The following is a 27,945-nucleotide window of genomic DNA, read 5'->3' on the forward strand; positions in this document are numbered from 1 at the left end:
TGATCCCGGATGCTGGGATCAAGTCCCGCATCAGGCTTCCTCCTCAGCGGGGACTCTCCTTCGCCCTTTCCCTTTTTTGCCCCCCCCCCCCGCCCGCCCCGAACCCGCTTGTGTGTGTGTGTGTGTGTGTGTGTGTGCGCGCGCGCGCGCGCGCGCCCTCGCTCTCTCTATTAAATTACTATTTTAAAAAGTTTTTACATAGTAAGGATATCAGCCCTTTGTCATGTGTTGCGAATATTTTATTAAGTTTGTACCTTGTCTTTTAACTTTGATATTTCTTGCCCGGCAAAAATTTTACATTTTACATTTTTGTGTAGCCTTTTTTTTGCCTATGGCTCCTAACTTCCGACTCGGCCACTTTCTGGGTGTGTCACTTGGTCTCTCTGAGCCACAGTTTCCTGCTCTGCAAATGGGGTCACGATGTTGGTGCGGGTTCGAGGAGGGGATCGGGACCTGAACCGTCCCGCTAAGCGGCGAAGCGCTGAGCAGCGGGGAACGGCCCGAACCCCACCGAAGGCTGGCGGAGGGGGGGGAACCGCGGCCCTGCCTAGCTTCGCGCTCTTCGGGCCCACGTGAGTGGCTCCGCCCCGCCTTGCTTCCGACCAATGGCTCCAAGCCTCCTGGCCAACAGGAGAGCTCCGTCTTGCTCGGGGTCCCGCCTTCTGCCGATTCGAGCAATGGGCGCCCTCCGTTCTGCGCAAGGCCCGCCCCCGCCGCACGCCGGGCTGCGGGCCGCAGGGCTCGTTCCGGGAGGCGGGCGCAGCCGAGGCCGGTGTGGCCGGAGCTCGGGCGGCGGCCGAGCTGGGGCTGCAGGACTGGGGCGGGAGGCCAGGAGGCTGCCGAGGCGGGACGTTTGGGACGTTCGGACCGTGGGGGCGGCGGGGTCGACACCTGGGCTGCGGCGGCGTGGACGGAAGGGGCGGCTGGGCGAGCCGGAGGGTGTCCCGTGGCGGCCGAGCGCGGCACCGCCGGCTCTTGAGGGGCGCCTCGGCCCCCTCGGGCCCCGGGCTGGTCGGCGGGGCCGCGGGAGCAGGGCGGGTTGCGCGCCGGGTCCGGCCCTGCCCTGCGGCCCGCCCTTGGCATTCCGGGCCTCTGGGCCAAGCGCCCGCCAAAGGCTGCGGGTCCGGTCGCCCCGTGTGGACTCTAAAGCGCCTTGTAATCTTTTGAAGCGCTTTGACATCCCCAAAGGGCTCCGTACTGCAAACTAAATCGAAGCGCTTTGTAATCCCGGAAGCGCTTTGACATCTCTCTAGTAGCGCTGTGCAAACTGTAGCGCTTGGTGATCGCGGAAGCACGTTTTGGGTTTGGAAACCAAACCGACGCCCTTAGTAAATCTCGGATCGTTTTGACTAAGGCGAAGCGCGTTGGCATCTCCGAAACCCTGAAAACTGTGATGGGCAGTGGAAAGAAGGGGGAAAGGTCAGTGAGGCCCCTGACTCTCACCTTCTGGCTTGCCCTCCCCCAGGGGACCCAGGGTGGCGGGAGTCTGAAGAGGGCTGGTATTGGAATCCAGGCCCCCTCTTTGCCTTGCAGGTGCCCATGGCGTCGGAGCGGCGCAAGGTCAAGTACCATTGGAGCAGCACTTCGGAAGGGTGTCCCCGCAAGCGCAGCTGCCTCCGGGAGCCCAGTGATGTGGCCCCCTCCAACCGGCCAGCTCCTACCTCTGAGTCGCGTTCAGGAGGGACCAGCAACCCCAAGCGCCTGAAAGTCCAGAAGGAGGACGATGTGGCCTGCACGCCGAGGTTGCCCCGGGGCTCATCCTGCCGCAGAAATACCTCCTCCCCTCATTCCTCTGACCCAGGTGTGGGCGGGGCTGCCACCAAAGGCTGCCTGATTCGGAGCACACGGGGATTCCTTTCGTCAGGGGGATCCCCTCTTCGCCCTGTCAACCCCTCTCCAGAAGAAATGGCTTCTCTAGAGGAGGAGGCCTGCAGCCTTAAGGTAGGTGGTTGCGACGCCTTGGAATCGGTGAAGCTCCTTCCACGTGGCTTGCGCTGTTGGGGGAAGGAGACTAAAAAGAAAAGGGTCATGTCCTTCAAGATCTTTGGGGTCTTCCCACAGGTCTGCTTATGCAAACCCGGGAGACCAAGGGCTTGGTCGGGGGGGTGGCCTACAGTGCCGTGGAGAGGTAATTTTCATACTTGGCAGCACTTGAAAACTATTTGGAAGGCTTTAAAATGCTTGTGCCGGCTTCTCATTTCAATTTAATGGGCATGGGGGATGGTCTGGGTCTCCGGATTTGTAAATCCTCCCCTAGAACTGTAAGGTGCAGCCAGGTTGGAGGTTCACTGCAGTAGAAGGTGCGTGCAGGTCCTCAGGAGACACAGACCTATTTGTTTCAGTTGTAAACTTAAGGCATTGTGCCCTTGTACTTTGAACTTCTCTGAGTCACAGAATTGAGAATGAGAATTTGGTTCTTGGTGCAGCTTTTTCCCAAAGTTAACGGTTTCTGGCACCTTGGGGTTTTGCTTGGTGGGTAGGGTAGAGTGTGTTTTGGAGCTCAAACATTTAGTTCCCTGTTGGGAACATGCAGGAGGGTTTCTCAGAGCAGGTACATTACGTCCACTGTTTGATTTTATATGAACTTAAAGGATGACATTTTTCCAGTGAGGGAAGGTTGAACATGAGTCTTTGAGAAACAGAAGCAAATGCAATTCATCTCACAGTTGGCTGTTTCTCTGGTGAGAGTGTGAGTACTAGCTAACGTTGCGGGCGCACTTGTGAGCTTCATCCACTCTTCAGTCAGGTTTTGAGCGAATATTCATTGAGGGCCTAGATCATCCCCCGCGTGTCCTAGTTGTGTGGGATTCTCCAGTAACAAAACAGAGATCACGGCCTAATTAGTTTGCATTCTGGATTTGGAGCTCTGGGCCTTAAGAGGTGAGGAGTTCTGTACGTGGAAGAGTGGAGGAAAAGCCTTAGTTGGGTGAGATGGGCTGCCTTCAGATAAAGTGATCTTACCAAAGCAGTGAAAAAAGACCCTAAGGAAAGTGTCTCGAAACTTCTACTGAGTGGTTAGATTATGTGCAGCTGAGAAACTAGGTTGTTGTTGGCTGTTTATCCTGGGGAACTCTTAGATCAAGTGCTCTAGGTGTTTTCACTGTGGACCTCACAGAACTCTTGGTATGGCACATGGATTTTTTTTTTTAATATTTTATTTATATACTTGAGAGAGAGTGTATATGAGCATGGGGAAGGGCAGAGGGAGAAGCAGACTCCCTGCTGAGCAGGGAGCTCAGTGTGGGATCCCTGGACCCCGGGATCATGACCTGAGCTAAAGGCAGACGCTTAACCCACTGAGCCACCCAGGCACCCCTGGATTTTTTTTTTATACAGTGATTTCAGAATCTTTGTCTTTAGCATAAAAATACATCTCGAATATGACTCAAAGGTAAATCAAGTAAATAAGGGACTTTGCCATATAATTTAATCTTGTAGTTAATCCTTGATACAGTTTTTCACTTGATTTAGGGCAAAGCGTGAAATAATCTCAATTGATTACAGTTGACTTCATTGACAAATAGAGATAGAATGAAGCCTTTCGGGAAGGGCAGGAATCTGCCTAGCCTTTCAGGTGTGCTGCATCCCAGGCTCAGGCTGACCTGCAGACCAGGAACCAAGATTTGAAGGTATAGCCTTTAATCCAGGTGGGTCTAATTCTGTCATGGACCCATCTTTGTCTTATTTATTAGGCCTGAGGAGTGTTTTTTGCCAAAATCAATTTAATGGTTAAGCGTGGAGCAGTGAGTAGTCTGGTCCTGCCTTAGAAGTTGTGGGGTTAGTGCCTTGCTTTTTAGTTAGTAAGCTCTGGAGGGTTGCTGGGTGCCAAGGACTCTGTTGGGTTGTGGAGCTGTGAGATGGCTTTTAAGGAGCACACATCCTGGTGGGAGGATTGAGAAGTCCCAAGACGGCCTCATGATGTGCTGTGTGGAGCACGAGAGCCCACAGTGGAGACGGGAGAGCTAGGTAAGGGGCCGATTGCAACTAGGCTTCAGTAGCTAAGGGAATTTGGATTTTATTCTAAACCATTAGAGAGTTATGTAGAGTTCTATACACAGGGAAAGCAGTGTGCATTTTTGAAAGATTACACATGTTGAGTAGAATATGGGGATGTTGATATTATTAATCCTAACTGTCCCTCTCTAGCACTGAGAAGGGCTCTGCCTATGATGTTTGTTAGTTTGAAGACAAGGTACAGTACTTGGCTCATCTTGATGAATTACAAAATGCCTTTCTTATCTTTCTTTCAGTCTTCTTTCATCTTTTCCTCATACTCTGAGTTATGTCCAACTCGTTTTTCTAGTAAGTCCTAAGTCTCGTCAGCAAACACAGCCCAGTGGCACTCACAAAAACAGCATGTTCTCCCCCTTGGTCCTTCTAAGGTCCCCTCATTCCTACTTTTTACCCACCTGTCCACCTGTTCTTCAGTTCAGCATTTGCTCTCTAAATTTTGAAGGGTAAATGCTTGGCTTTGTTTGTGGGTCCCCTATCATCCTTCTGCTCCCCAGCTTTAGTGCAGAGGTCTCCGCTAGGTTGCAGAATATTCAGAGGCGAATTTTCTGGCTTTGGTAACAACGCCACAGTCTGGGTAGCTTAGAAATAGTTGAAATGTATTTCTTACAGTTTTGAAGGGTGGAAGTCTGGGATCAGTGGGCCAGCATGGTCAAGTGAGGGCTCTTTTCTGGTTTGTAGGTTTCTCTTTCTGTCCTCACATGGCAGAGGGGGGCAGGGGAGCTCTCTTGGGGACTTTTAGATAAGAGCACTAGTCATGTTCATGAGGGCTTCATGTTCATGACCTAATCACTTCTCAGAGGGCCTAATACCATCCTCTTGGGGTTAGATTTCAACGTACAAACTTGGGGGAACCCATTCAGACCATAGCTAGACTGAGCAATTTGGATTCCCTAGAGATAGCTGCTGGCCAGCCTCTTACTGTTCCTTATTTCCTCTAGGACAATTGTTTGAAAGGTTTTCTTAGGTTCTCATGGTAGCGATGATCTTCATTTCTTCTGTAGGGAAAGATTAAATTCGTCTGCTGTGAGCACCTTCACCTACCTTACATTATTAGTCTTTAGTATGACCTTCATTTCTGCTTCACTTCAGGGAAGAAAGACTGGAAGGGAAAACTGGAGCATTTATGATATGATAGACTTTGATCAAATAGGATTCTCAGTGTTTGACCCATAAGCTCTCCCATAATCCCAAGGGTCTTGTGAAATAGGCAGTATTATCTTTACGTGTCAGTTAACAAATATTTACATATTGGTTAACAAATATTTGAGCACCTAGTATATGTAGGTGCAGGGAAAGGAGACTCAAATGTTAAGTAACTTGACCAAGGCCATCCAGCTGGTATGTGGCCAAGCTGTGCTATCTCAGATCGATGGGACTTCAAAGCCTGCATTCCTACCTCTGCGGCTTTCTGAGTCCCTGCTCTGTCCTAGCCCAGTGTTAGCTGAGCGATGGAGAGACAAAGAGGGCAAGATCCTTCCCTTGAGGAGCTCTCTGCAGGGTGGCATGGCCCAGACACAAGAAGCCATTGTATATCTTGGCTCTCGAATGACAGCTTTCCTCTGTGATCCTGGTTCCTGAGTCTTCACCCAGCAGCTCTCCGGTGCTTGAGTGGAAGTCCGTGCTAGGGGTTGGGGTTGCGAAGAGGAAGGCAGTGGTTGAGGCACTGAATAGTCCTTCGTCACCGAGCACTGTGTGCACAGTTGTAATAGGGGCATTTGAAGTACCAAGGGTCAGAGGAATGAGTGACTAATGTCGATAAAGTCCTCACAGAAGAGGTGCCATTACAATTCTGCTGATGGACGAGGAGGAGGAGAGGACGTTTCAGGCAACAGAACAATGTGTGTCCAAAATATGTCAGTAAATGCTGGTCTGAAGCCGTTGGGATACGACTGGTTCCTGAAGGTCCTCACTTCCCTTTTCTCCAGCATCCTTTCTCATTCCTGGGCACCTGGGTGTATGGATAAAGGTGGGAGATGATGCTGGAGAAGAAGCTTGGGGTCCAGCCTGTGAACGGCTTTGATGTCAGGCTCAGGAGTTGGGGATGTTACCTGTGGGCAAATGGAGAAGCACTAAAGGGTTTTTATTTATTTATTTTTTTAATTTGTAAGATTTATTTATTTATTTATTTGACAGAGAAGTCACAAGTAGGCAGAGAGGCAGGCAGAGAGAGAGAGGAGGAAGCAGGCTCCCTGCTGAGCAGAGAGCCCGATGTGGGGCTCGATTCCACGACCCTGGGATCATGACCCGAGCCGGAGGCAGAGGCTTAATCCACTGAGCTACCCAGGTGCCCCAGCACTGAAGGGTTTCAAGCAGAGGTGTGATGTTGGCAGATTTTAGAACTCCTCTCGCACACTGTGGAGAAAGGATGGAGGGAGTAGGCAGGGAGCTGGGTACGAACCGTTGAAATCATGTAGGCTGGCGGTGGTGAGGGCAGGAACAGCATCTCCACTGAGTCTTTCCCTCCTGCCTTCGGAGATGCATAATTCACTAAGCAGTAGTGCCAGGAAAAATGAAATCTCTCCTGTTTGAAGCCAGGTGGTTTGTCTCTGCTCTTGAACTGAAGGCCTCATCTTTGCTTTTATAGCCTCCTCTCCACTTCTGAAAATCTTGAGTGACCTGGATCCAGTTCAGGTCCTTGTGGTCTTTGACATCACAGCCTTTGCTACTGTTGCTCAATTTTCGTATTTTCTCTATTTTCCCTTGATTTCCAGGATATTAGGGGGAGCTTGAGCTTGCTCCATTTCTGCCACTTAAACGTACCATGTGGCAGCTTCCCTCTCTGTATGGGAGGGATGACAGCCATGGCAGCTCTGGGAATTGTAAGGCCACATGAAAACATAAGGGGGCGCCTGGGTGGCTCAGTTGGTTAAGTGTCTGCCGTTGGCTAAGGTCATGATCCCAGGATCCTGGGAAGGAGTGCTGCATCTGGGTTCCTGCTCAGTGGGGAGCCTGCTTCTCCCTCCCTTCCTCTCTCTCTCTCTCTCTCTTTATGTCAAATAAATAAAACCTTAAAAAAAAAAAAAGGGAAAACACAAGATACGTTATTCTAATTCTAACCCTTCTCTCCCCACAGTTACAGTCCTGGTCTTCACTACCAGGGTTGGCAAACTGATAATCCATAGGCTGAACACGGCCTCCTAGGTCCTCAAAAGTATTCAGTATTTTGTAGATTTCACATTAAAAATATATGCCTCCAGCCCAGTCTACCTTGAACTGGAGACTTGAGTGACCCACTTTTGCTTCCGCACTTTTGCTCCCTTTTCCTGTATTCTTTCCCTCTCTGGCACTTCTCACTCTCTAACATACATATATTGCCTTTCTTCTGGTTTTCCTTTCCCTCATCACCTAGAGTAGAAGGTCCAGTAAGCGGGTGTTTTTGTATGTTTCATTGGATGCTAAACTCACATGGTTGCTAAGCAAGTGTGCCGCAAAAACTGCTGTTGAGATGGAAGACAATTCAGTTTGAGATCTGTGTTTTATATGGAAAATTGGGATCCATGACTCTGGGTCTGTACTTGCAAGCGGCAGCAGTTGGTTTGAAGTGAGGAGCTGTGACCCTGCAGAAGGCACAGGGGCTCCTCTGTTTGTTGTCGACTTTGTCTTCCCATGTGGTCCTCTGCCCGGCCTGGGGCGGGGGTGGGAGGGCAGGGACAGGGGTAACTGGTCGCACAGGCAGAGGTGGAGATGTCAAAGAAGGGATTTGGGGCCTTCGAGGATGAATAGGAGTTTGATCAAGTGTAAAATGAGACTGAGGCGAGGGTGTCACAAGCAAAGGGAGTTAGGTTTGCCTGTGACAGTACGATGGCCATGCCCGAGGATGGCAGGTGGTTGGCAGTAGTGAGAGAAGCAGGCCGGGAAGTTGTGACTATGCCCAGGGAGCCTTCAAGCTTGTTTTCAACGTTTATTAGATTTTCGTCATATGGAAAGGTAAAAAAAAAAAAAAAAAAAAAAAAAAAAAAGCTTATCATCTTTCCCAGATAATCCCTGTAGACATTTTTTAAAAATGTCCACCACGTTAGAAAATTGAGACTCGGACACCTCGGTGGCTGAGACGGTTAAGCGTCTGCCTTTGGCTCAGGTCATGATCCCAGGGTCCTGGGATCAGGTCCCGCATCGGCTTCTCACTCCCCCTCTGCTCCCCCTGCTTGTGCTGTCTCTCTCTCTGTCAAATAAATAAATAAAAATAAAATCTTAAAAAAAAAAAAATTGAGACTCAGTGTTTCAAAATGAAGGTCAAAGGCACCTTTCCTGTCCATCTCATTGAAGTGGGTAGCTGCCAACAATTTGAGTACTTCTAGTAAAAAAATACTGTGCCACCCTACTGTCTACATTTACATATGTCAAAAGGCTTTTGTAAAAAAACAAAGATAATATGTATTTCTTGGAAAGAATGCAAATAATATGAGAAGTCTATAAAATAAGAGCGTAAGCTTCTTTGTGTCACCACTCCCTTATTGCTGGACATCTCTTGGCGTAGGCTGACTCAGAGAAGAAAGATCAGCAAGCTTCGTGTGGAGTTATTTCTCTGTATATTTGGGAGGGATTTAATACAAATGAACTAGCAGTGCGAGTTGCAGGGACTGTAGGAGGCCTTGGGATAATGGTCAATCTAGGTTATAGCTGGGGAGGTTTGGACTTCACTGCTTTTAAGATGTTTCTTGGGATAGATCTGTGGAGTGCTCTTACCCCAGGCTGGCATTGGATTGGACCTGAGTTTCATAGTAAATTACAATTTCATAGTAAATTACAATTTCAATAACATTGAAAATAAATAGTCTAGCTCCTGGAATGAGTAAGTGCTCAGGGGAAGGGAGGAAGGGGCTGAGACTTCACCTGTGTTTCTGAGGAGATAAATAAGACTCAGGGCATAGTTCCAGTCTCTGGACTGACCCTGGTGCATTCTCCGGGAGACCAGACACCTTCCGTCACCGAGGTTTTGATTTGGGGGAAGGAGTTCAAAGGGAACTTCAATAAGGCCTGCACTCTGCCCTCAGGACTTGGGAGACTGGAGTCCACTCCTTCCTTGGCCCTTGGGTCTCCTCGACTCTTAGATGTGGCATTGGGTTAGCCGGTTTCTAGAGACTCTTCTGGTGCTGAAATTTTGAGCGGCTCTTTTGCCTATGTGTGTTCTCGATTGTGCGGTAGTCCTTGGCCTCAGGGAGCTTAGAGTCTTGTGTTATGAGACTGCTCATCTGCGCTCATTCCGGCCTGCTGCAGTTCGAGGGTAGTACCTGATGAGCATGAGAAAGTGAATAACAGGAAATGGTAGCAGTTCAGGCCCTTTTACAGTGACACTTCTCAGTGGGGTGGGATGGAAACCTCTGGGAGAGAATCTTAATTTTAGCCACTGTCACCTTCCCTGTGATTGGTACAGCTGCCACTGATTGATTCCGGTACATAATCACCCTGTGGGTAACCAATCACGAACTGTGATTATTTTTCCCCCCTTCCAGGTTGATTCAAAAGATAATTCCCGTAACTCCACGAACTCTGAATTTGCAGCTGAAGCGGAGGGTCAGAATGATACAAATGAGGAACCAAACAAGGTGCAGAAAAGGAAGAGGGATCGATTTCGAGACCAGGGCTCTACAGTCATCTACCTGAAGGCTATCCAGGGCATCCTGGGAAAGTCAATGCCAAAAAGGAAGGGAGAGGCTGCCACGAGGCCAGTGCTGAGCAAAGGAGAGCGTCCCAGCCGTGGAGAAGAGCCAGTCAGGAGTGTCACTGTGTCTCCTCCTCCGAAAGGGAAAGAGTCAGCCCCGGAGGTGAGAGCAGAGGACGAAAAGGCTGAGCTGGAGAGGAGCAGCTTCTGCGACAGGAGAGTGGTGATAGACCCTCAGGAGAAACCCAGCGAGGAGACAGCTGGTGCCCGAAGGACAGTCCTTGACAAGCACTCTCCAGCCCTTGAGTTTTTGGATGACTCCGACTCTCATTTAGAAAGCCAGAAGGTGAGCTGAGCTTCTACCAAGCATGGGGGGTTTTTAGTTCTGTTGATGATACGTATTTGTTGTCTTTCTCTTTCGATCCTGAGTGTTACTCATTAAAAGCAGCACTTTACTTACCAAGGACTCCAGGACAAACTGATGGTTCTTTTCTTCTCTCTTTCTCTTTTTTTTCCCCCAAAGATTTTATTTATTTGAGAGAGAGAGAGAATGAGAGGGAGAGTGAGCACAAGAGGGGGGAGGGTCAGAGGGAGAAGCACACTCCCCACTGAGCAGGGAGCCTGATGTGGGACTCAGTTCTGGGACTCCAAGATCATGATCTGAGCCAAAGGCTGTCACTTAACCAACTGAGCCACCCAGATGCCCTGATGCTTCTTTTCTAAAATACCTTTCAGAGCTACTAAGATATCTCAAGTCGGTGCTATCTCTCTTTTTTTTTTTTCCTTTTTTTAAACGTAGACTTTGTATGTTGTTAGGATATGCATTTGCCTGCCCTAACAAAGGCCAAAATAACAGTGACTTAAAGACAATAGAAGTTTGGCTTAAGGAGGAGGGACCCTGGAGCCATCTGTCTTGCTGCTGCGCTACGTCAACCCTGTCTCCATCTGTGGTCTGAGTGGCTGCTCTGATGGGACCCCGAGGACATTACCTTGACATTCCAAGCAGTAGAAAGGGGCAAAGAGAAGAGGAAAGTATGCTCCCTCCCATTTAAGAGCTTGACTCAGAAGTCCATATCACTTACGCTTTTAGCTACTGACAGGAGTAGAAACCTGGCCAACACCTAGCTGCAAGGGAGTCTGGAACGTTAACTTTCATGTGGGAGACTTATCCCCAAGTCACTTCTATTGCTCTTGAAGGAAAGAATGGTATTGGAGGGAAACTAGCAATTTTAAACATAGTTTATGCCTGGGCGAAAAGGCTGTTGTACCCATCTCTGTTGTACCTTTCTCTGCTTATCTTTATTTACAGCTCCTTCGTGGCAGCTCCTTGAATCTCGTTAGCTCTTTCTTCCAACACTTAACCCCATATTTCTAAATAATCTTGCACTGGGTATTGATTTTCTAGTTGCAGAGCTCTGTGGACTGCCTACTTAGAAGAGGAGAATTTAGTTTTCCACACTAACTTTGGCAGCACCATACCCATGAACCTGTCACCTCTGTTTCTAGCAGCTCCCCGTGTTGTTGTCGTCCTATAGTTTCTGGCTAAATCTGTTGAAGGTTTATTATCCCCACGTTCATAGCAGAATCACCTAATGTACTCTGAGCACATTTCCTCTAGTACAAGGTTTATCTTCCTTGGAGATCATCATTGCCATGTTTTTTCCTTTAGTTTTCTCTGTACCTATCACTGATTCATCCCCAAACTGCTGGTGCCATAAAATTCTCAGCATTGTCAAAATAAGTAGTCCCATTTTTCTTCTTGGAGGTGTACTTCTCTTAATTGTTTCCTTAGTATTTCCATTTTCCTGTTTCCTTTCATTTTTGGTTTGTGAGTAATTAAGGCGAGTGTATATAACAATACATACTATTTTTTTCTTTTTTTAAAGATTTTATTTTCTTGACAGAGAAACACAGCGAGACAGGGAACACAAGCTGGGGGAATGGGAGAGGGAGACGCAGGCCTCCCACCGAGCAGGGAGCCAGTTATGGGGCTCGATCCCGGGACACTGGGATCATGACCCCAGCTGAAGGCAGATGCTTAATGATTGAGACACCCAGGAGCCCCTTCCCTTTTTTTTTCCATTTTTGACATACTTAATTTCTAAGAACACTGATGTTTTGAGTATTCCTTTTTTAGAGTATCCTGTTCTTGTTTTGAGATTATTGTGCCTTCTCTGGTCTCTTTGAGAATATTATAGGTTTGTTTTGAAGTTTTCTTCTACTTTCTGCACTACTTTTTCTCTGAATTTCCTTCTGATTTTTGTCCTTTTTTTTTTTTTTTTTTTTTTTTTGTTAGCTGTCCATTCATATTTAAAGATGGAACTTTCAAAAGATGATTGGAAGTTCTAAGTGTGTGGATGGGCTCATCAACTGCTGGCTTCAACAGAGGGTGATGACACCGGGTAGTTTTGTGGGGGCCCCAGCTGGATTGGCGGCTTCATTGTCAGGCTGCTCAGTGTCCCTGGGCGAAATGCTCAACTCCCCCACCTAGGAGGCACCCATCTGGCTGGTGCTGTTCTGAGAGTCAGGTTGAGAGAAGTACCTGGGTTCTCACTGTCCAACATGCGATGGTGCCTCAGCCTTGATTGTATGTCCATTGTTCCTGATTATTTTATAAGTTCCTTGGCTCAGCTTTATCAAGTGTGAACCATAATCTTTTGCTAGATGCGGAAAAGGCAGACCCATCTGCAGAGGATGGGAGCAGGGATCTCGGGACCTAACTTCACAGGTTTCCAGCTCATTCTCCTGTTTTCATCTTCATTTTCACCTTTTTTTCAGAGGTCTGCTACCTCCAATTCCTGAGCCTTTTCTTGTACTGTGACTCAACATGTTTCTGGGTTTTTCTCACTGCAAGCTTAGCTTTTGGCCATCTGTGATCTGCTTATCCAATAACTGTTCATCTGTCTACTCTCTATCTCTAGCAGTTGATTTTTATTTAATTCGCTTTTCTGTTTTTTTCTTTATGCTTTCTCTTTGTAGGTTTATGCCTTTTGCCTTTTCAAGTTGGTTTATACACACACACACACACACACACACACACACACACACATTTTTTGAGACCAGGCACACAACAGGTGAAGAGACAGGGCAGAGGGAGAGAGAATCTGAAGTCGTGCCCGGTGTGGGGTTCAGTGTCATGACCCTGAGATCGTGACCTGAGCCGAAATCAAGAGTTGGGTGCTTAACTGAGCTGCCCCCATTTCCTAAATTTTCAAAGGTTTTTTTTTTTTTTTGACAGGAAGGACAAAAACTACATGGGTTATATTTAACTGGAAATCCCAAGAACAATAGGTTTTGTAACCTCCTTTTTCTTTTAACTCTGTGATGGGTGCATTTCCTGTCTGATGTTGATCATGATCTTGTTGGGCTGCCTAGAATTCCCCTTGTATGGATGACCCTTCCAAATTTACACACCTGAACTCCTGTTTGTCAGGCTGGACATTTAGAATGTCTTTGTTAAGTATATATTGGGAGGCAGCATGATATGGTAGGTAAGCACTGGGTGTTGGGATCAGATAGTTTGGGTTGAAATCCTGGCCACCTGAACTGTGATCATGAGAAAGCCACTTAACCTCTTTGAGCCCTAGTTTTTTCTGTGTAAAAAGTCACAGTTCTTGAAATCTTATTATGGTTAAACAGAGAGGTCAGCAAACTTACTCTGTAAAAGGTCAGATAATATTTTTGGCTTGGTGGGCTGTATGGCCTCTGTTGTAACTATTCAGCTCTGCTGTAGTAGTGTGAAAACCGCCAGGGACAGCATTTCAGTGAACGGGCGTGACTGTGTTCCGGTGAGACTTGGTTTACACCAGTAGACATGGTTTACACCAGTAGACAGTGCATTGGATCTGGCCTGCGGGCCAGTTTGCTGAACCCTGAACTGATACATGGAAATGGTGCTCGCTTTGGCAGCACATATACTGATACATGGAAATGCTTTGCTCAGTTCCTAAGTGTATATAGTAAGACCTCAGTAAGTGTAATTTTAAATTTTACCATGTTGCTGAGAGTGAAGGCAGTCATGAACATAGGTAATGTCCTATTTTCTCAAAAAGAAAATCCAAGGGACCCCTGAGTGTCTCAGTTGGTTAAGCGTCTGGCTTTGGCTCAGGTTGTAATCCCAGGGTCCTGGGACTGAGTACCACATGGGGCTCTTTGCTCAGCAGGGAGTCTGCTTCTACCTCTGCCTGCCATTTACCCCCACTTGCGCGCTCTCTCTCTCTCTCTCTCTGGCAAATAAATAAATAAAATCTTTAAAAAAAAAAAAAGATAAGAAAAAAGAAAATCCAAAAACCTTTTCTTGGCCAACTTGACCATACAAGCCTTTCAAGGACTTAAATGACAAAATTATAAGTCTGTTTATGGTATATATTTCTAGTTACATTTACATTTTTAATTTCATATTTTTTTTTGCCACTCTGCCATTTTCCCCACTCTCACATATCAGTAAATAATTTTGTGGAAACTTCACATGTCTTTGACATGGTCTTTGTTGTCCCTGGAGTTCCTTTTAGAGTCATGTAGTGTGATTTATTGAACTTCCCTGATCATAAGAATGAGAGAATCTGACCCAGGTCTGAGATGGGATATGGGAATTGGTGTTTTTAAAGATTTTATTTATTTATTTGACAGACTGAGATCACAAGTAGGCAGAGAGGCAGGCAGAGAGAGAGGAGGAAGCAGGCTCCCTGCTGAGCAGAGAGCCTGATGGGGGGCTTGATCCCAGGACCCTGGGATCATGACCTGAGCTGAAGGCAGAGGCTTTAACCCAGTGAGCCACCCAGGTGCCCAGAATTGGTGTTTTTAAACAAATACCCCTGGAAGATAGAGAAGTTTGGGAAGCAACTAAAGGATGTCATTTACCCTTGCTTCTGATTTGGAATTTTAACTTATTTTTATTTTAACTTTTTATTATGGAAAATTTAAAACACTTACGAAAATTATCTGGGGGTGCCTGGGTGGCTAAGTCGTTAAGTGTCTGCCTTTGGCTCAGTTCATGATCCCAGGGTCCTGGGATCGAGCCCCACATCCGGCTCCCTGCTCAGTGGGAAGCCTGCTTCTCCCTCTTCCACTCCCCCTGCTGTGTTCCCTCTCTTGCTGTGTCTCTCTCTGTCGAATAAATAAATAAAGTCTTAAAAAAAAAAAGAAGAAAATTATTTATATACCCGTCACTCATCTTCAGCAATGAATTGGCTGCTAATCTTGTCTTTTTTTTCTCTCTGACTTTTTTTTTTTTTAAATAGGCTCCATACCCAACCTGGGGCTTGAACTCACCATCCTGAGATGATGAGTCTTATGTTCTATGACTGAGCCAGCCAGGTTCCCCTCTCCACAGATTATTTTGAAGCAAATCCCACTCTATCATTTCATCCATAAATATTTCATTGTGAATCTCTAAGATATAGTGATCTGTAGAAAAAAACATAATTATAATTTTATTAGATCATACACACACACACACACACACAGAATCCGTAATAACATCAGCGGTCCAGTCATTGATTAAATAATCCTGTTGGTTTCATGATATTTTGAATTTGTTTAAAACAGTATCCAAATAAGAGCCATATGTGGCAATTTCTAAATATCCTAAGTCTCTTAGTCCCTGTAGATTCTGTCTCCTCCCATTGTGATATAATTTTTTGTCATAAAAAATAGGACATTTGTCTTGTAGTTTTCTGTAGCCAAGATTGTGCTGATGAGATGTAGCACTTTTTGAATCAGTGTTTAATTCTGTCCCTGGAAGTTTATCCCCAGTTGCCAGTAGCTGTTCCTGTTACACTCAGGCAGTTTGTGGTTCATTTTTTTCTGGAAGTGTATTTTGGGATTGCTACCATGGAGCAATTTCCAATTATTTTTCAGGTTACTTTCTGAATAAATAATACTTTTGTCGTTCAAAAATAAAAAATAGAAGTTATTTAGTGAAAAGTAGCTTTCCAGCCTGGTGCTGTGTTGCCTTATTCCTCCACTTAGATACCAGTTTTCAATTTCTCAAGTATTTTCTCACTCTCCTTATGCAGAACCACTTAGCCATATTGCTTCATTTTAATTTTTTTTTAATTTATAAGATTTTTATTTCAGAGAGAGAGAAATCACGAATGGGCTGGGGAAGGGCAGAGGGAGAAGGAGAAGCAGACTCCCCTGAGTTGGGAGTCCGATGCAGGGCTCAGTGATCCCAGGACCCCAAGATAATGACCTGACCTAAGGTAGACACATAACTGACTGAGCCACCCAGGTGCCCCTACTGTATTGCTTTTTATTTTTATTTTTAAAGTTTTATTTATATTTTAAAGTTTTATTTATTTAAGAGAGAGCACAAGCACCGAGCAGGAGTCAAGGGGGAGAGGCAGAAGCAGATCCCACTGAGTAGGGAGCGGGACCGAGAGCTCGATCCCAGGATCCTGAGATCAGGACCCAAGCTAAGGGCAGACACCTAACTGACTGAGCCACCCAGGCACCCTGTGTTGCTTTTTTTTTTTTTTTAAGATTTTTATTTATTTATTTGACAGAGATCACAAGTAGGCAGAGAGGCAGATGGGTTGGGGGGTGGGGGATGCGGGGTCCCCGCCAAGCAGAGAGCCCAATGTGGGGCTCGATCCCAGGACCCTGGGATCATGACCTGAGCCGAAGGAAGAGGCTTTAACCCACTGAGCCACTCAGGTGCCCCCTGTGTTGCTTTTTAAAAGTGAAATTTAAGGGGCGCCTGGGTGGCTCAGCGGGTTAAAGCCTCTGCCTTCAGCTCAGGTCATGATCCCAGGGTCCTGGGATCGAGCCCCGCATCGGGCTCTCTGCTTGGCTGGGAGCCTGCTTCCTCCTCTCTCTCTCTCTGCCTGCCTCTCTGCCTACTTGTAATCTCTATCTGTCAAATAAATAAATCTTTAAAAAAAAAAAAAAAAAAAAAAAAGTGTTAAAAGTGAAATTTAAAAAACAAAAAGTGATCTTTAAAAGATTTGTTAAAAATGGGGTGCCTGGGTGGTTCAGTCAGTTAAGCATCTGCCTTCAGCTCAGGTCATGATCCAGGGGGCCTGGGATCGAGCCCCACATCGGGCTCTCTGCTCAGCGGGAAGCCTCCTTCTCCCTCTTCCACTTTCCCTGCTTGTGTTCCTTCTCTAGCTGTGTCTCTCTGTCAAATCAATAAAATCTTAAAAAAAAAGGTTTGTCCAGTGGAACTGTGAGGTCTTATCCCCCAGATGTAAATCTGGTACATCTCTTTGCCTAACCCTGTCCCTTCTTTTTAAAAAAATGGAAAAGGGAAAAAGGGAAGTAGGAAATCATCCTGTAAGCATCCAACATTAGCTTGGTTGAATTCTGTTTGAGGTCATTTGTCCTCACATGAAAGAACCTATATTGTCTAATACAGGAGGCTTTGTAAGAATTGGAATATAAAATGATGCCTCCTGGGCACCTGGTTGGCTCAGTTGGTTGAGCATCGGACTCTCAGTTTTTGGCTCACGTCTTGATCTCCAGGTCCTGGAATCAAGCCACGGCTTCTGTGCTCAGCAGGGAGTTTGCTTGATATTCTCTCCCCCTCTCCCTCTGCCTCTTTCCCCTGCTCCAACTTTCTCTCTGTCTAAAATAAATAAATTTTTTTTTTAAAGATTTTATTTATTTGACAGATAGAGATCATAAGTAGGGAGAGAGGCAGGCAGAGAGAGAGAGAGAGGAGGAAGCAGGCTCCCTGCCAAGCAGAGAGCCCGACATGGGGCTCGATCCTAGGACCCTGGGATCATGACCTGAGCGAAAGGCAGAGGCTTTAACCTACTGAGCCACCCAGGCGCCCCAAATAAATTTTTTTTTTTAAAGATTTTATTTATTTGACAGACAGAGATCACAAGTAGGCAGAGAGGCAGGCAGAGAGGAGGAGGAAGCAGGCTCCCCGCTGAACAGAGAACCTGATGCGGGGCTCAATCCCAGGACCCTGGGATCATGACCTGAGCCGAAAGCAGAGGCGTTAACCCGCTGAGCCACCCAGGAGCCCCTAAAATAAATAAATCTTAACAACAACAACAACAACAACAAATGCCTCCTTTCTGAGGGATTATTTTTGGGGACAAAACCTTACTTTCTGTTTGGGTACCTTTTGTAATTTTAATCAGATAACTTGTTATTTTAAAAAATGGGGTAGAATTTTCAAGAGCTGGATTGCAAAAATGATAGTTGTATGTTACTGTATGTGGTAATCATTTTAGCTTTGAGGTGTACATATACAAAAGTAATGATTCTAGTATGTCTTACTGGAAAAAGGGAAAAAAACTTGTTAAGTCCTGGCAATACTGCATTTTTTTATTGTCTGGGTTGGTAGAAATTTCCACCATAATTAAGATAGTTTTTGAAAGATTATTCTCCCTTAGAGATTAACTTTTAAACAACTCTTTTTAAAAGATTTATTTATTTTAGAGAGTGCATGCACGTGTTGGGTGGGAGAGGGTGGTAGAAGAGGGAGAGAAGTAGACACCCCACTGAGTGTTGAGCCTGATGCAGGGCTCCATCCCAGGACCCTGAGATCATGACCTGAGTTGACATTGAATTGGTGGTTAACTGACTGAGCCACCCAGGCTGCCCCAAACTTTTTTTTGGTTAAAGTAAGCTCTCTGTCCAACGTGAGGTTTAAACTTGCAACCTGGAAATCAAGACTTGCAACCAAGCACCCCTAAAAAACTTTTCATGGGAAATTTCAAACATACTCAAAGTAAACAGACTAGTGTTAAAAAAATCCCCCAGGTGCCTGTCACCCAGCTTCAGGAGTTCAGGTTAAGTTTTAAATGTGCTGCAGTTTAAGTTAATGTTGCATCGTGGGAAAGATTCTTTTTTTTTTTTTTTTTTTTTTAAGGATTTTATTTATTTATTTGACAGACAGAGATCTCAAGTAGGCAGAGAGGCAGGCAGAGAGAGAGGAGGAAGCAGGCTCCCTGCTGAGCAGAGAGCCCGATGCGGGGCTCGATCCCAGGACCCTTGGATCATGACCTGAGCCAAAGGCAGAGGCTTTAACCCACTGAGCCACCCAGGCGCCCCTGTGGGAAAGATTCTTGTTCGGATATTTTTGTTGTTTAGGAAAGGGGTAGCAGGAAGAAAATCTAAAATAAGAAAGTATCATATGGGAGGTTTATAATTCATTAACATTTTTGTTACGAGTATTTGTTTCCTTTTGGAGTGTAGGTAGTGGTATGGAAGGTTAATACAGACAGTAAAACAAAAAATTTCGTTCCCATTTTAAAGAGGTATTCAGTTTATCCATCATGCTTCTTTGTAGTGATTTTTCATTATGTGAGTTGTATTTGCATATACAAATATTTTTAGGAAAAGAGCTTTGTAAGTTGTTGCTCTAGCCATCTGGTCCCTGTGGGCATAGATGGTTTTGTTAACCAAAAGAAACGAGGGCCCTTAAACGGTCTTCCTTGCATGAGTTGAGATCCATGTTTTTACTGTATTTCTCAGACTTGATTTGTATCCAAGCAACATGGAGACTTAAATACAGAGTCCTTGGGGACCTGTTGAATCACAGTATCACAGAAGAGGGTGGGGTAGCCTTCAAAAGTCCCTAGTTGGTTCTGCTGTGAAACTAAATTCAGGAACCATTGCCCCATTTATTCTACACATTAAATCATCAAATATTTGTGACCACAGTATGCTCGGCACTGTTGTAGGTGTCTGGGAGACATGAGTGAAGAAAATGAAAATTCCTGACCTTGAAAACTTCTGTTCTAGCAGGGCTAAATTGATTTAATGTAATGTATAGCTGGTTGATCCATTTATCATTGCCAGCAGTGGCTTAAACTAAATGTTTTATTTTCCTGTCAATTTTGTGAGTGAAGAATTCCGAAAGGTCTAGAAAGGGCAGGTCTTTCTTGAGGGTTAAGGTGGTATTCTCCCAGGTGCTTCTGACACTCCAGAGGCCTGGCAGGTCTGCGCGGGCAAGATGCTCGCTCACGTGGCCGGCAGTTGAAGCTGGCACCTACAGGTGACCTCTCTAGAATATGGTGGGTGTCAGGGGGCATCTGGTAGATCTATCTAGAATATGGTAGGGTGTCAGGGCGTCTTCCTGGTAGTTTCGCTTCCGACAGAACCAGAAAGAAGCCCCTTGGCGGGTCTGACTACAAGCCAGTCGCTGGATTGGCCCAGGTTCAAGGGGAGGGGAGGGCTCACAAACTCCACCTCTCAGTGTGGAGTAATATAAAGAGAATTTGCAGACATATTCTAAACCCACCATGACTGTGTGGTTTTGCATTTGAAATGTCAGAGTAGAGACATGCTAGAGATGAGATGTGTTGGGCACTGCTTTTCTCTAAAATCCCCAGTACACATTGTGTTCTATAGAGAACAGTTTTTCTCCAAAGGGATCATTCAGAAAGGGAATACAGGTTTAACATCCCCTTTGAGGATGATACTTTTTTTAAAGATTTATTCATTTATCTTAGAGTGAGAAGAGGGCATGCGCGTGGTGGGGAGGGGCAGAGGCAGAGGGAGAGAGACTCTCTCCTGAGAGTCTCTCTGCTGAGCGCAGAGCCCCGCACAGGGCTTGATCCCATGACTAAGATCATGACCTGAGCCGAAACCAAGAGTTGGGCGCTTGACTGACTGAGCCACCCAAGTGCCCCTAAGGTTGCTATTCTAAGACGTTGGTTGCAAGTTTAGCTATAATCTGGCTCACATGTAGAAATTACAAGGAAACCAGGCAACAGAGTAAGATAAGGAGCTAATGCAAAGCCTTCACCGTGACCAGAAAAACAAGGCAGAGTTTATGTTCTGCTGATGACCGTGTATGAAAGGCCGTCTTCACACAGGAAGGCTCACCCATTGGTTTTGTTTTCTGCAGCCTAAAGAGAGGGAGGTGGTGATAGAGCACACCTCTTCAGGAAGTGACTGGTCTGATGTGGATGAGGTCTCCACAGTCAGATTCTCTCAGGAGGAGCCCAGCTCGCTGAAACTCTCCACAGTTCCGGAGCCTTCTGCCTTCCCCACGGACTATGTCATGTACCCGCCTCATCTGTACAGCAGTCCGTGGTGTGACTACGCCAGCTATTGGACCAGCAGCCCCAAGCCTTCTGGTTACCCGTCCGTGGGCAGCAGCGGCGGCGACCCACTGCAGGTCGGGAGGAGCAGCCGGGGCCTCCTGAGTGATTATTCCCCTCACTCCACAGTGAGCTCCCAGAACACCTCCAGAGACCAGGAGCTGACCGAAGAGGGCAGATCCCAGAATTCTCGTTCATTTCGTTTCTCCAGAAGCTCAGAAGAAGAGGTGAAGGAGAAAAGAGCACTCCAGGAGGAGGCACCCCCTCGTCCCTGTGGAGGACATGCGTCTAGCTCCCTGCCAAGGAACCATCGGGAGTCAGGCCTCGAGGGGGGTTTCATTGACACCCACTGTCACCTGGACATGCTGTATTCCAAGTTGTCTTTCAAAGGGTCCTTTACCAAGTTCAGAAAAATTTATAGCAGCTCCTTCCCTAAGGAATTTCAGGGCTGCATCTCTGACTTCTGTGATCCTCGGACACTGACAGATTGCCTGTGGGAGGAGCTGTTGAAAGAGGATCTGGTTTGGGGAGCCTTTGGCTGTCATCCTCATTTTGCACGTTACTACAGTGAAAGTCAAGAGAGAAATCTTTTGCAAGCGCTGAGGCACCCCAAGGCTGTGGCATTTGGGGAAATGGGCTTGGATTACTCGTATAAGTGCACCACACCTGTCCCAGAACAGCACAAGGTAATGAGGCCCTCCTTGGTTTGCACATGGTTTCAATTCCTTGCTCAGTTGCTGAGCCTAACAATAAAAAAGTTTCTGTGCTTTGGGATCTAGAGAATTCTGAACCCTTAAAAATAAAATTGCTCTTGTCCAGACCATCAAGATGTTACTTGCCAAATGCCTCACCACCTATTTCTTTATTCTTTATCAGGTAGGAGAGGGATAGTTACCCTGTGACATCTTATGGCTAATGATATTTGTTTTCCTTTCTTCTTGGGAGACAATCAGTTTTATGTTTGTTTAATTAAACTGTATTTTTATTCTGGTTTTAAAGTTAAGTGTGTCCCTAGAAAATATTGGGAAAATACAAAACTGTGAAAGGAAGAGAATTTCCCATTCCACCAGAGATGGCAGCTACTGCCATCTTACTGTGTATTTTTTGAACACGGACATTTTGGCAGGGGAAGGGTGGTTCCAGCATTTCAGTATAAGTTTCTGAGTTGGGAAGGAGCAGGAGAAGGAGAAAGACCCTCCCACCTTGTTACTTCTCAGACAGCCAGGTTGCCTTTGTTGTAGAATTTATTGTGTGCAGTTTTCCTGCTGCTGCATGATAGGCTGGGTCTTCGTGCCCAGTGTGCTCCAGGCCCTGGTGAGTGGCTGCGTGAATGCCAGCCTGGGCGCAATCTAGCAAGCTGGCTTTCCCTTTGGCGCTGTCCCCAGCCTAGCTGGGCCAGCCTCTGCTGTACACTAATACTGTGCCTGCCCATTGCTACTGGCACGTGTGATTAATTGTGAATGAAGAGAGGGAATCTTCTAGAGGCAGAGGTGTTTTTTTTTTTTTAAGACTTTATTTATTTGACAGAGATCACAAGCAGGCAGAGAGAGAGAGAGGAGGAAGCAGTCTCCCCACTGAGCAGAGAGCCCGATGCGGGGCTGGATACCAGGACCCCCAGATCATGACCTGAGCCGAAGGCAGAGGCTTTAACCCACTGAGCCACCCAGGTGCCCTGAGGCAAAGGTTTCTTGATTTTCCCTTGACCAAAGAGAAAATTCAGGGAAGGTGTGGTACTCTTCTGACAAAGCAGAAGACTCCAGATCTTTATATACCTTTGGGAGACAGAGATTCCAATTTGAATAAAGTTGCCTGTGGCAACCAATAGGCATGCAAGACTTAACAGTTAATTTACATATGAAACAATTTCAGGTGTTCAAATACACCGGAAGGATCTCATTTATTTATTTTTAAAATGATTTTATTTTTATTTGAGAAAGAGCACGAGCAGGGTGGGTTAGAGAGAAAGGGAGAAGCAGGCTTTCCGCTGAGCAGGGAGCTTGATGCGGGGCTCAATTCCAGGACCCTGAGATCATGACCCGAGCTGAAGGCAGATGTTTAATGGACTGAGCCACCCAGGGGTCCCAAAAGTAAAATTAAGAAGAAATAAAGAAAGAAATAGAAAAAGAAAGGAAGAAAAGAAAGTTTAAAAAATGAAGGTAGTAATTAGTACATATTCACCTAGGATATCTGATTTTGGTTGAGTAAAGAAAGTAAGTTGGAGAAAATATGTGATTTCCATTCTTTCAAGTATTTGAGCACCTTCTGAGACGAGGTATTGTGCAGATGTGTGTGTGTGTGTGTGTGTACAACTCTTTAGAAAATGTGTGGAAGGTCATTACTTCTTGAGATTGGGGGTAGAGGTGGGGACAGTGAGGGGAAGAACACATAACTTGAACTTGCTGTTCCTGAGCCCTGCCCTGCAGCCCCACGTAAGCTTGGCATAGTGGTTGCCATGTGGAGCGCCTGGGTTCGTGTTTGAATTGTGGGGCTCCAGCTTACCCATGACAGATGACTTGACCTCTCTTGGAGCCTCCTTTTCTTGACTGCTTGGTGGGCTAACAGCAGTCATTTACCTTGGAGTGCTCGTGAGGGTTACGTTAATAATACACCTGAAATGCTCTGAGCACCTCCTATAGTAAGCACCCCGTAAATGTGGGCTGTTCTTATAATTCCATAGTCTACAGAATTGGAGACTGGAGGGGAGGTTGCCCATTGGCCTGGGTGTTGTGGGGACGTAACAGACTCCTGACATGGTTCTGACGGGTGTCCCTTTGCCTTCTCCCAGGTGTTTGAGAGGCAGCTGCAGCTGGCCGTATCTCTGAAGAAGCCCTTGGTGATCCACTGTCGAGAAGCCGATGAAGATCTGCTGAACATCATGAAAAAATTTGTGCCCTCAGACTACAAGATCCATAGGTTAGAAGGCTGGAGCCTCAGTGGGCAGATGGAACGAACACTTCTTTCTGTGTAGGACATGAGTTGGAAAAAGGAAAACTCAGGAGAAGATGATAGTATTAGGTCTTTGTGATGTACTATCTTCTCTAAAGCTTAAGTATTAGGTTGAACCATATGAAATTTCTGATTTTAACCATTTTTTACTTACAAAATGGCAATTTCATAGGGTTTGAGCTAATAGCCACAGCCACGGGTGAGCAAGAAGGGGACTTTCGTGACTCTCATACCCCTGGTGGCAGGCACAAAAGGAGTCTGCGCACTCAGAAAGGAGGTCTCTCGATCTGGGGAGAGGCCACCGTGTTGTCCAGTGACTTAGCACACAGAGAACAATTCCAGGGTGCCCCCAAAGAAATTCTTTGCTTTTTTGAATTTGAAAGTTCATTTTCCCTGCATTAAAGTCAGTATGTATTTAATCTTAATTGTATGTAGGGGCTCTTAAGTTTGGTGTGGTAAACTTGATCTACCGTGTGCCTGTTGTGGGTGTTGGCTCAGGGCCCCTGGGAGCAGCCGTGGGAGGCAGACAAGTCATCCGGTGACTGTTGCGGATCCCAGGGCTGAGGGGGTCATAAGGTGCTGTGGGAGGCAGAAGAGGGGCCATTAGCTTCGCTTTGCCGGGGAGCGGCGAGGAGGTGATGCCTGAGCTGACTCTTTCAAGGTGTGTGAAAAAGCAGAGTCTAGAACCCAAACCAGGTGTTGACAGGCAGCGGAAGGTGGTGGGCTGTCAGGCCAGACTGCTGCCTTTCAGGCGTCCAAGCAGAGATCGTGACCTCTCTTGACTGTGGTAGCACAGGCCAGAGATGAGGTACAATCCCTTGGCTCTTCTGGGTGGGTGGCTTGGTTTCTCATGGCTTTGTTTTGGGATGGCTTTGAAGGAAGTCTCACGGCAGGGCAGGTAAACCAGGGCTAAGATGGCTCAGTGGAAGTGTTGTGGCTGGAGGAAGCCTTGAATTTTCATATTGGTTTACAGTATTTTGTGTACTAAGAATATGAATAGTTAGCAAATTCAGAGACGATTGTCCTGTAGTGCCATTCTCTAATATCTTCCCTTTTTTGTTTCCTTCCAGTCCATTTGACTGCAGAAACATAATTTTTACCTATTGTCATTGTGATCTTGGCGGGGCCATAGGCTTTAATTCTGCTTCTCTCCTTGTGCTGTAAGCGTACCCTGTCCCTGTATCGTTCCCTCTTCCCTGTGGGGGTCACTTGAAGCGGCTGTGGAGGAGTGGGCGCTCTGAGGGGGTGATTGCTGAGAGCTTCAGTCACCAAGAGTCTCCTTGGGTCTTACTTGTTGGAACCAGCTCTTGTCTGGCTACTGTGGAATCCTTCCCTTGGATGCAGTCTTTGTGTTTCTGGGACTCTGTCCCCAGAAGAGTCTGAGAGGGGAGTTGGGGGCTGTTGCGGAGGGCATTGTGAGAAGGACCCTGACTTGGAAACCCTCCCCTCCCCTCACCAGGCACTGCTTCACCGGCAGCTACCCGGTCATCGAGCCCCTGCTGAAGCACTTCCCCAACATGTCTGTGGGTTTCACTGCCGTCCTGACTTACTCCTCGGCCTGGGAGGCCCGGGACGCTCTGAAGCAGATCCCGCTGGAGAGAATCATTGTGGAAACGGATGCTCCCTATTTCCTGCCCCGACAGGTAGGGGTGTGATCAGGCTGAGCTGAGGTGAGGGTGGGTGGGAGAGGGCCGGTCACCTTTGCAAGGTTGGCAGGGCCAGAGCCCCAGTGACTTCCAGGTCTCACCCTTGGCTGTGTAGATGTCTCCTTGTTGTGGCTCTGTAGAACCAAAGTCTAGGGGGCTGAGAAGCTGAAGGGTAACCACTCTCTTCCAGGCAGTGCAAAGCCCTACCCTGTAGAGGGTAGTCCAAGGAAGCGTGGGACCCTGCTCACCCAGAGCCCCCCATGACTAGGACTCTCCCTGCACCTGCAGGTAAAGGGGTCTCTACAGGGCAGCCCCAAAGAGGTCCTTGCTGGGGAAGGGCAGGGAGGGGGATCTGTGTCATGGCTGTGCAAAGAAGGCACAGTGATGTTCTGAATGCTTGATGTCTTCCAGGTTCCCAAGAGCCTCTGCCAGTATGCCCACCCAGGCCTGGCCTTGCATACGGTTCGAGAGATTGCAAGGGTCAAGGATCAGCCGCTCTCCCACACCTTGGCCACCCTGCGTGAGAACACCAGCCGCCTCTACAATCTTTAAGCAGAGAGAGTGCGGTCAGGAGAGAAAGGTCAGACTAGAAAAGGTCATAAAGATCTCATTATAGGTTTTTAAAAAATCGGGACAAAAATAGGTTTCTCTGCGTTTTCTTAATGTAGAGAATGTGAACATAGAGTGAGCATTAAGCCTGATCTGTCTCGAGTGAACTTGGTTTGGGACCTTCTTCCTTTTCTCTTCCCACCCCTCCAGGATGACCCAGTGGCCTGGCAGAAGATGGGTCCCAGGTCAAGGAGGTGTCTGGAGAGCCTACTGGAACGGAGAAAAGCAGGACAGGATGTTCATAAGACTCCACTTGGGGCTGGGGCGGGCGTGCTGCGGAGTGGGATGCCAGTGAGGGGTGACCCCCCAGGGCGGTTAGTGGAGAAGGAGAAGGCCGAAAGGAGGGCATGGCGCATCTGCCAATCCTGATCCCTGTGCTCTGTGACCTTCGGTTCCTGGTGGTTCTCGGTTCTGAATGTGAACTCCCAAGTAGGAAACCTCCTCTGGAGCACGTTGGCTGGAGTGCCGTCTCAGAGGTTTACAGTCCCGCCACCACGAAGTCCTCCCCATCCCTTCCCGGGACGAGTCTTCAGTTTGGCTGTCCCATCGCCGGTCTGCTCCGTGTCGGCGTGGGCGGAAGACCTCGGCTGTTGGCCTCACCAGCTCCGCTGCCGGCAGTGTAGAGGGGTTGGGGGACGCTCCATATCCGGGGACGTCCTGGCTGACAGGGATCGGGAGGGGCTGGGGGACTCAAGGAAGAGGTCTTCTTATGGGAGAGCACCCCAGAGAAGGGATTTCTGTTTGCTGGAGCCCCCAGGACTGCAGCTCGCTTGTGTTTGACTGAGATTGGTCCAGTTTGCGGTGGATGCGACCTCCCGCTCTGCTGTCAGGGGCCCCTGCCGCCCGTTGCTCAATTTTTGCCCCATTCTCCTGGAACACTGGACCAAGCATACTTCTGTTTCACCCCATGGGACAGCCTCCTGTGTGCCCCACCCAGGTTGAGAGGTAAACCAATTTAATTCTTCAAAACTCCACTGGGGCCGCCTAGCCCTGGTCTCCAGCCTGTGCAGAACAAGCAGGCCTGGGTCTGCCTTCCACTCCCTTCCCGGGGCTCTCCCTTGCCTTTGCCTCGTCTGAGTCCTTTCACCGTAATGGAAGTGAGAGCCTCTCCTTTGACTTTGGAGCCGTCTGGTCATCAGGTTTTCAGCTCTGTTCTGTTCCCTGCTGGTATATCTGTTACAGGCCCTGGAAGGTTGTAATGGTCAGGGGTTACGTGTGAGGACGCTCTGCACTTTGTCTAAAAGGATCCTTCACTCTGATCTCCCACCGCGAGACAGGACACCCTGAGCCCCTTCTCTGTTTCCTGGAGGCGAGAGGCTTAAATCATAAAACCCATCCATTAATGCTGGATTACTCTAGGTGTTTTCAGAAGGTGCACCTGAGCCTCGCAAGCAAAAAGGGAATGGACTCAACATTTCCTATCTGGTGTTTCTGTCTGGCCTGGTACGCCTGTCACTGGCCTGGGAGGTAGGCCTTGATTCACAGTCGACCTTCCCCAGATCAGCCGTGGGTTGTCTGGGCCTCCTGTTTGCCAGTGGGGGCTTGTCCTCCTGCTTGGAGGAATCAGAGGACTGAGTATTTCAGAGTGCTTTACTGTCGCCCCAACGAACTGCAGCCTGTCCAGCCCCTTTACCACAAGCCCTGTACGTCAGTACTGCCCATGCTGGCAGCGGACCCTGCTCTGGAGGGCTCCAGGGGAGGATAGAGTGGATGTCCCCAAGCCTGTGTGGCCTCCCTGCCAAGGTAAAGCACAAGGTGCTATATACTTTCACCTCTAGGGTTTAAGATGGTCATATCTGAGGGTCACCAGTGAAACACGACTGGTGTGGGTGCAAAAGCCGGTGGGCACTGTGTTCGATTCGATTTTTGGCTGGCTGACGTGATTGTGTTTGCTGTGCTGCCGGAGTGCATCTGTATCTCCCCCCACCCTGCCCCTTTGGCCATCTCTTTCTGTAAATAAAGGAACTGGTCTTCAGCTCCTGTGCTCTCCTTGTTCGGTCAGATTTCTCAGAGTGACGACGACAGTTAAGTTGTTGGAACCCGAGAAGCCTTGTAACCCGAGAATCCAAAGGTCTGGAGAAATTTTCGAGTGTACATGTGTGTATCTGCAGGATTAAAGTGG

At 47.4% G+C, this 27,945-nt stretch overlaps 1 protein-coding gene across 1 annotated transcript; it reads left to right on the plus strand.

Annotated features, from left to right (window-relative positions):
- The first annotated feature begins 761 nt into the window (after nucleotides 1-761).
- On the plus strand, nucleotides 762-27,798 carry TATDN2 (TatD DNase domain containing 2). Its single transcript, XM_045990948.1, has 8 exons — nucleotides 762-1,419; nucleotides 1,534-1,941; nucleotides 9,468-9,962; nucleotides 20,427-21,308; nucleotides 23,408-23,535; nucleotides 25,028-25,211; nucleotides 25,626-25,794; nucleotides 25,974-27,798. The coding sequence occupies exons 2-7, from the start codon at nucleotides 1,540-1,542 to the stop codon at nucleotides 25,764-25,766; spliced, it is 2,232 nt and encodes a 743-aa protein (XP_045846904.1). The 5' UTR covers nucleotides 762-1,419; nucleotides 1,534-1,539; the 3' UTR covers nucleotides 25,767-25,794; nucleotides 25,974-27,798.
- The last annotated feature ends 147 nt before the right edge of the window (nucleotides 27,799-27,945 follow it).

The sequence above is a fragment of the Meles meles genome, chromosome 20, assembly GCF_922984935.1.
Source record: "Meles meles chromosome 20, mMelMel3.1 paternal haplotype, whole genome shotgun sequence".
Taxonomy (NCBI): domain Eukaryota; kingdom Metazoa; phylum Chordata; class Mammalia; order Carnivora; family Mustelidae; genus Meles; species Meles meles.

Excerpts from the sequence above, each read along its gene's own strand:
- TATDN2 (XM_045990948.1), top strand. The coding sequence starts at position 1,540 with ATGGCGTCGGAGCGGCGCAAGGTCAAGTACCATTGGAGCAGCACTTCG. Across the intron at positions 1,942-9,467 it reads AGGAGGCCTGCAGCCTTAAG|GTTGATTCAAAAGATAATTC; the intron begins GTAGGTGGTTGC and ends CCCCCCTTCCAG. Across the intron at positions 25,212-25,625 it reads CCTATTTCCTGCCCCGACAG|GTTCCCAAGAGCCTCTGCCA; the intron begins GTAGGGGTGTGA and ends GATGTCTTCCAG.